This window comes from Ailuropoda melanoleuca, chromosome 20, assembly GCF_002007445.2.
Source record: "Ailuropoda melanoleuca isolate Jingjing chromosome 20, ASM200744v2, whole genome shotgun sequence".
Lineage (NCBI taxonomy): Eukaryota > Metazoa > Chordata > Mammalia > Carnivora > Ursidae > Ailuropoda > Ailuropoda melanoleuca.
In genome coordinates, this window is record NC_048237.1 from 21348704 (window position 1) to 21357107 (window position 8404).

Sequence of the window (8404 nt, forward strand, 5' to 3'; positions counted from 1 at the left end):
ATCTAGATGTCTTCTTTGGACATGTCTATTCATGTTTTCTGCCCATTTTTTAATTGGATTGTTCATTTTCTGGGTGTTGAGTTTGATTTGTAGTTCTTTGTAGATTTTGGATACTAACACTTTATCAGCTATGTTATTTGAAAATATCTTCCCCCATTCCATGGGTTGCCTTTTAGTTTTGTTGATTGTTTCCTTTGCTATGCAGAAGCTTTTTATTTTGATGTAGTCCCAATAGTTTATTTTTGCTTTTATTTCCCTTGCCTCAGAAGTAGTTGCTACAGCCAGTGTCAAAGAACACTGTATTCTCCTCTTGGTTTCAAGTCTCACATTTAGGTCTTTCATAAATTTTGAATTATTTTTGTGTATGGTATAAAAAAGTGGTCCAGTTTCACTCTTCTGCATGTTGCTGTCCTGTGGTCCAACACCATTTGTTGAAAAGACTGTCTTTTTCCCGTTGGATATTCTTTCCTGCTTTGTCAAGTTTTAATTGACCGTATAGTTCTGGGTTTATTTCTGGGTTTTCTATTCTGTTCCATTGATCTCTTGTCCTATTTTTGCGCCAGTACCATACTGTTTTGATCACTACAACCTTGTAATTTAACTTGAAGTCCATAATTGTGATGCCTCCAACTTTGCTTTTATTTTTCAGGATTGCTTTGGCTATTGGGGTCTTTCGTGGCTCCATACAAATTTTAGGGTGGTTTGTTTTAGCTCTGTGAAAAATGCTGTTGGTATTTTTATAGGGATTGCATTAAATGTATAGATTGCTTTGGGTAGTATACACATTTTAACAATCTTTGTTTTTCTAATCCATGAGCATGGAATGTTTTTCTATTTCTTTGTGTCAGCTTCAGTTTCTTTCATCAGTGTTTAATAGTTTTTAGAGTACAGGTCTTCTTTTCACCTCTTTGGTTAGATTTATTCTTAGGTATCTTATGGTTTTGCTGCAGTTGTAAATGGGACTGATTCTTAATTTCTCTTTTTGTTGCTTCATTATTGGTGTATGGAAATGCAACAGATTTCTGTACATTGACTTTGTATCCTACAACTTCCCTGATTTTATCAGTTCTACCAGTTTTTTGGTGTAGTTTTTGGCATTTCTATATAGAGTATCATGTTGTCTGCATACAGTAGTTTGACTTTTTCCTTGCCAATTTGGATGCCCTTTATTTCGTTGTTGTTGTTAGACATCTGATTGCTAAGGCTAGGACTTCCAATAGTATGTTAAATAACAGGGACGAGAGTGGACATCGCTGTCTTGTTTCTGACCATAGAGGAAAAGCTCTCAATTTTTTCCCATTGAGGATAATATTAGCTGTGGGTTTTTCATAGATGGCATTTATTATGTTGAGGTATGTTCCTTATAAACCTATGTTGTTGAGGGTTTTTATCATCATTGGGTGTTGTACTTCATCTTCTTTGTCAAATGCCTTTTCTGCATCTATTGAAAGGATCATATAGTTCTTATCCTTTCTTTCATTAATGTGGTGTCTCATGTTGATTGATTTGCAAATATTGAGACACCCTTGCAAGCAGGAATAAATCTCACTTGGTCGTGGTGAATGGTTTTTTAAATGTATTTTTGGATTTGGTTTGCTAATATTTTATTGAGAATTTTTGCATCCATGTTCATCAGGTATATTGGCCTGTTCTCTTTTTTAGTGGAGTCTTTATCTGGTTTTAGTATCAGTGTAATGCTGGACTCATAGAATGAATTTGGAAGTTTTCCTTCCTTTTCTGTTTTTTGGAATAGTTTGAAAAGAATAGGTGTTCACTCTTCTTTAAATGTTTGGTAGAATTTGCCTGTGAAGCCATCTAGCCCCGAACTTTTGTATCTTGGGAGATTTTTGATTACTGATTCAGCTTCTTTGCTGGTTATCAGTCTATTCAAGTTTTCTATTTCTTCCTGTTTCAGTTTTGGTAATTTATATGTTTCTCGGAATTTATCCATTTCTTCCAAGTTGTCCAATTTGTTGGCCTATGGTTTTGCATAATACTCCCTTGTAATTATTAGTATTTCTATGGCGGTGTTTGTTATTTCTCCTCTTTTTTTTTTTTAAAGATTTTATTTATTTATTTGACAGAGATAGAGACAGCCAGCGAGAGAGGGAACACAAGCAGGGGGAGTGGGAGAGGAAGAGGCAGGCTCATAGCAGAGGAGCCTGATGTGGGGCTCGATCCCATAACGCTGGGATCACGCCCTGAGCCGAAGGCAGACGCTTAACCGCTGTGCCACCCAGGCGCCCCTATTTCTCCTCTTTTATTCATGATTTATTTGGGTCCTTTCTCTTTTCTTTTTGACAAGTCTGGCTAGAGGTTTATTACTTTTATTGATTTATTTTTTTTTAAGTTTCTACATCATTTATTTCTGCTCTAATCTTTATTATTTCCTTCCTTCTGGCTTTAGGCTTCTTTTGTTCTTTTTCTAGCTCCTTTAGGTGTAAGGTTAGGTTGTTTATATGAGATTTTTTCCTTGCTTTTTGAGATAGGCCTGTATTGCTATATACTTCCCTCTTATGACTGCTTTTGCTGCATCCTGAAGATTTTGGACTGTTTGTTGTGTTTTCATTTTCATTTGTTTCTATGTATTTTTGTTTTTATTTCTTTGATTTCCTGGTTGACCCATTCATTGTTTAGTAGCATGTTGTTTACTCACCATGTATTTGTGGTCTTTTCAGATTTTTTCTTGTGGTTGACTTCTGGTTTCATAGCATTGTGGTCAGAAGAGGTGCATGGTGTGATTTCAGTCTTTTTGTATTTGTTGAGGTCTCTCTCTTTTTAAAGATTTTATTTATTTATTTATTTGAAAGAGAAAAAGAGAGCGAGAAGAGAGCATGAGTGGTGGGGGGAAGGGGTGGAGGGAGAGGGAGAAGTAAACTCCCCGCTGAGCAGGGAGCCTGATCTGGAGCTGGATCCCAGAACCTGGGATCATGACCTGAGCCAAAGGCAGACGCTTAACCAACTCAGCCACCTGGGTACCCCTGTTTAGGCCTCTTTTGTGATCTACTATGTGATCTGTTCTGGAGAATGTTCCATGTGCACTTGAAAAGAATGTGTATTCTGCTGTTTCAGGACAGAAAGTTCTGAATATTTTGTTAATTCCGTCTGGTCCAGTGTGTCATTCAAAGCCATTTCCTTTTTTATATTCTGTTTAGATGATCTGTCTGTTGATGTAAGTGGGGTATTTCCATTTTAATAACTTTAGCTTGTACTCTGGGTGAGATTGGAAAGTAAGACCTTGGAGAGTTTGAAGCAGAGGAGGGTCATGACCTAGTTTACATTTTTTACAAAATCACACCAGTTGCTATCTTAAGAAAGTATAGTGGACTAAGTGTGCAAACAGGAAGACCGATTGGAAAGTCTTATTGCAATACCAAGCTAAAGATGATGGTGGCTTAGACTAGAGTGGTAGCAGGGAAAGTTGTGAGAAAGGTTGGATTCTGGATATATTTTTGAGGGTCAAGCTGAGGGGATTTATTGGCAAATTAGAGTGGGTTATGAGATTCAGGAGTGTGAAGGCTGACTCCAAGGATGACTCCAGGCATTTGGCCGGAAAAACTGAAAAGAGTTGCTATTAAGGAAGATAGACAAGACTTCAGGAAAAGGAGATTTTGGAGAGAAATATCAGGGGTTTGGTTCTAGGTGAGCTAACTTTGGCATGTCTATGAGATTAGTGTTTTTCTGACTGAAAATTGATGGAGGACTAGTTTATTTCCTCTTAGTATATCACAGACAGATACTTTTGAACATTACAATAATATTAAAAAAAAGTAAAATTAATGAAAACAATGTTCATGGCCAAATTTTTTTATTAAAGCCAACAAATGTAGTATTGCTCTGTCAAGTTTCTAAACACTTACTCTTAATTTTTGTAGTTATGTTATTGTTGTTGGCTGGTAATAGTCTGTGAATCACACCAGTAATAAACAGTTTGTGAACTATACTTTGAGTAGCATTGTTTTATTTTTTAAATTTTTAAATTTTATCCTTTTAAGATTTTTATTTATTTATTTGAAAGAGAGAGAGAGCAACCATGAGATGGTGGGAGGGGTGGGGAGGGGGGAAGCAGACACCCTGCTGAGCAGGGAGCTCCGTGACAGACTTGATAACAAGACCGTGGGATTATGACCTGAGCCGAAGGCAGACGCTTAACCAACTGAGCCACCCAGGTGCCCCTGAGTAGCACTTTTTTAAACATCAAGTAGAGATGTTGAATAAACAGTCGAATATATAAATCTTGAAGTTTATTAACATGTGTACCTTATACATGGGAGATATGCAGGGAAAAATGTGTAACTTCCTAAGGTGGCTTAGAATTGACTTAAATACCATATTAATAGGGAAAGGAGAGGAGGAAGATAGGCTTCCTAGGAGAGAGAGTAATTGATTTTTGGGAAAGATGAATGGGCCCTTAGAAGAATAGAAGGGAGGTGTGATAGTTTGTAACCAGGTTTGGCTGTTGGGATGGCTTTTAGTCTCTCTCCTGTGATGAGTCTGTTTTTTCTGATTGATGAAAATCTGGGGGAGACAGATTTATGACAATTGAATTCCTTCTGTTTTTGGACAGATAAGGGGGAGAGGAAGCCTCTCCCTGCTTTTACAGTTTTTCAGGTTTCTACAGCTCAAAATAATCAGTGCATCAAAACAGCATATTTTGGGGCAGCATGTCCTAAACTCCCACAGTCATATTTTGGGATGGCATATTCTGCTACCCTTCATTGGAATGGCAGTATAGATGGTAAGATAGGAATTTTAGGAGTAATAAAAATTTTACTTTAGATAGACCTAACAATAAATTTAGGTCTAAGATATGATTAGCAGTAATTGCTCTGGGCTGTTTACATGCCCATGACCCTTTAGTGACACTATATAATATCTGGGGTTTCTCTTTTATGTGTAAACTTAGCAAACCTGTTTGGCATCACAAGCATTATGAAGGCAAAGACGTTAGGACTGCACTTTGCATTTTACCACTGTCTGTTTTGGTATATATTGCCATTTTGGTATTTCTTTTCCTATTCCATAGTATCCTGAATTCTGATTTGTAATCTGATCTCACCATTTTGGGGTGAATGGAAAAAGTGTGCTTTGATTTACAAGTCTCTTACATTTGTATTTGGTTATTTTTAAATCATTTTTATTTTAGGTTGTGAAACAGTTTCGTAGTGGTGGTTATAATACATTGGTTTCTACTTGTGTTGGTGAAGAAGGTTTGGATATAGGAGAAGTTGATCTTATAATATGTTTTGATGCCCAGAAGAGCCCAATTCGTCTTGTACAACGAATGGGTAGAACTGGCCGCAGACGTCAAGGCAGAATTGTTGTTATCCTTGCTGAAGGACGAGAAGAACGTGTAAGTAGACTTGTAGAAAAATGATCTGATAATTGAAATTTGAGAGATGTAGCTTAAGATAAATATCAGTTTGTTAACATTCAAAGTCCAAGCAGTCTATAGGAAATTGTGGTTGCTTTTTTCCCCCTACTTTGTAGTAGATTCTGAGTATTCTTTTCTTGGAATTAGGAGAATTTTTAACTGGATTCAGTTTTGTAATTTTATCCATATAAAGAAACACATTTTTCTACTTCAGTATTAATTTAGAGATACTTAGTTAGCAAAAATCAATACATATTATTATTTTTTTAAATCTTTGAGAGGTCTTTAGCTTTTTTTTTTTTTGAAGATTTTATTTATTTATTTGAGAGAGAGATAGTGAGAGAGAGCACAAGTGGGGGGAGAGGGAGAAGAAGGCTTCCCACTGAGCAGGGACCTCTAAGGGGCGGGGCTGGGCAAGGAGGCTCAATTCAAGGACCCCAGGATCAGGACCTGAGCAGAAGGCAGATGCATAACCGACTAAGCCACCCATGTGCCCCTCGGTATCTATTTTGTTTTACTATTTCCCTGTGTTTCTAAGGCCTGTTTTTTGTTCTTAGTTTAGTTTTTTTCTTGTNGGGAGTGGGAGAGGAAGAAGCAGGCTCATATCAGAGGAGCCTGATGTGGGGCTCGATCCCATAAAGCCGGGATCACGCCCTGAGCCGAAGGCAGACGCTTAACCGCTGTGCTACCCAGGCGCCCCTTTTCTTGTATTTTTAAATACAGTGAACTGAGAATGGTTTTTACATTTTAAACCCAACTAGTCAACCAACCAACAACAATATGTGCCGGAGATATTATGTCACCTAAAATATTTACTTCCTGGCCCTTTATGGAAAAGTTTGTTGATGCCTATACAGAGTGATAAGGATCTTAAATTATATTCATACTTTGCTACAATCTTGAGTGACAGAACTTTCTGGAATATGATGTTATACCTAATATTATTTTGTTTGTTACACTAAAGTTATTAACTAACTTTTGTAACTCAGTGGGACTATTTCCTTGGGCAAATACGTAGGTTCATATTAAAGATTTTTTCATTAATTATGGCAGTTATAAAAAATTGATTTAAAATGTTTTATAGACACTTTAAATATCATCTTGAAAAATGAATTTTTCCCGATACTTTTCATGTGATTATAGCATATTATGTAACATTCGTTTTATCTGTAAAATGATTCCAGTAAATTAAATATCTGGCAATTTGTAAAAATCTATGTACTATCAATGAGTGGAATTAGGTTCTAACTGTATTACCTTAGGCAAACCACCTAACTTGTATATTCAGATGCTTATCTTATCTGTAAAATAATCATAATGGCCCACATTTAATGAGTACCTACTCTCCTGGGCGGTGTTCTAAGTACATCAGTTGCATTATTTCATTTAATCCTGTATGGGGATTAATGCTTTTCTTGTATACAGTAAAGAAATCCAAAGCGTAGAGAGAAGTAACAAGACGGAATACGGGAATAGTATTAAAAAAAAAAGCAATTTACACTTATTTATATAAATATTCACCTTATTCAGAAATAGATCCTAAATAAAAGATAGATTTCCTTTGTGCAATATAGTTATGAAGGTAGGCTTTATAATACTAGAATTGAACTGATTTTCAAGAGTTAATTGAACAGGTCTCAAATTTAAGTTAACAGGTATTCTCAGAGTTTAATTTACTGTTTATAATAAATCCAAATAAATATAATAACTTGTTATGGCTAAGTGACTATTATAGATATAATGTAATATGACATTTTTCTTTGCAGACTTATAATCAAAGTCAGTCCAACAAAAGAAGTATTTATAAAGCTATTTCAGGTAACAGGCAGGTACTTCATTTTTACCAAGGAAGTCCACGAATGGTTCCTGTTGGAATCAATCCAGAATTACACAAAATGTTCATCACATGTGGTGTCTATGAATCAGAGAAGCCTCGGAACTTGCAGCGGAAGTCCTCGAACTTTTCCTATAAGAATGGTAAATACAAAACTTTGCATTTGAGCCATGCATTTTTTTTCCTGTTGTTAGTTAGCAGGCCATATGTTGATATATTTCCTTTTTGAGAAAGTCCTTTTTTGAGAAACATTCTAGGATGTTATGGGTGTTGCAAAGAATAAGAGATTATTCCTGTAGCGAAGGAAAGGAGATAATGACAGAACAGAGTGAGAAACTCACTCTTGGGAACACTCTGCGGCTCCTGCGAATCCCTGTGGGTTTCTTCGCAGTGCAGCTCCTCTCAGCCTCAACTTTGCCATAGCTTCTGCTGGTCTGCAAATCCTGGGGATCATCCTGACACTGCTTGGCTGGGTGAATGCTCTGGTGTCCTGTGCCCTGCCCCCGTGGAAGGTGACCGCCTTCATCAGCAACAACCTCATCATGGCCCAGGTGGTGTGGGAGGGGCTGTGGATGTCCTGCATGGTTCAGAGCACAGGTCAGGTGCAATGCAAGGTGTATGACTCCCTGCTGGCACTGCCCCAGGACCTGCAGGCTGCCCGTGCCCTCTGCGTCATTGCCCTTCTGTTGGCCCTGCTTGGGCTGCTGGTCTACCTTGCAGGAGCCAAGTGTACCGCCTGTGTGGAGGACAAGGACTCCAAGGCCTGTCTGGTGCTAGTCTCTGAGATCATCTGTGTCATCTCAGGGGTCCTGATCCTGATCCCCATCTGCTGGACGGCTCACGCCATCATCTGGGACTTCTACAACCCCCAGGTGTCGGATGTCCAAATGCGGGAGCTGGGAGCCTCCCTCTACTTGGGCTGGGCAGCCTCCGGCCTTTTGTTGCTGGGCAGGGGGCTCCCAGGGCTCGAGCCGTTATATGGCCCGATACTCGGCGTCCGCCGCACATGCCACCCCTCAGGGTGCCCCTGAGTACCTACTAAGAATTATGTCTGATTCTGGTAGGGAAATGGAGACTCCCTTGACCGTGGAGCCTAACCCTCTGAACTGGAGACATCGAGATGGTGATCCAGACAGCTTGGGGATTGTTTTTATCTTTTTTGCTTTTTGGGGGAGGGGTATTTTTAAAATGCATTT

General features: G+C 38.2%; 2 protein-coding genes across 2 annotated transcripts in view; both read left to right on the top strand.

Annotated features, from left to right (window-relative positions):
• FANCM (FA complementation group M) overlaps window positions 1-8404 on the top strand; it is an 83092-nt gene that overhangs the window by 24112 nt on the left and 50576 nt on the right. Inside the window, exons 10-11 of the mRNA XM_034648408.1 lie at window positions 5147-5353; window positions 7141-7351. Of these exons, the coding sequence (XP_034504299.1) occupies window positions 5147-5353; window positions 7141-7351 (418 nt within the window). The remainder of the gene's footprint in view (window positions 1-5146; window positions 5354-7140; window positions 7352-8404) is intronic.
• The window catches only part of LOC100476182 (claudin-6), a gene marked incomplete at its 5' end in the record, with an annotated part of 11936 nt that continues 11072 nt past the window's right edge, over window positions 7541-8404 (top strand). Inside the window, 1 exon segment of the mRNA XM_034648661.1 lies at window positions 7541-7640. Within this exon segment, the coding sequence (XP_034504552.1) occupies window positions 7541-7640 (100 nt within the window).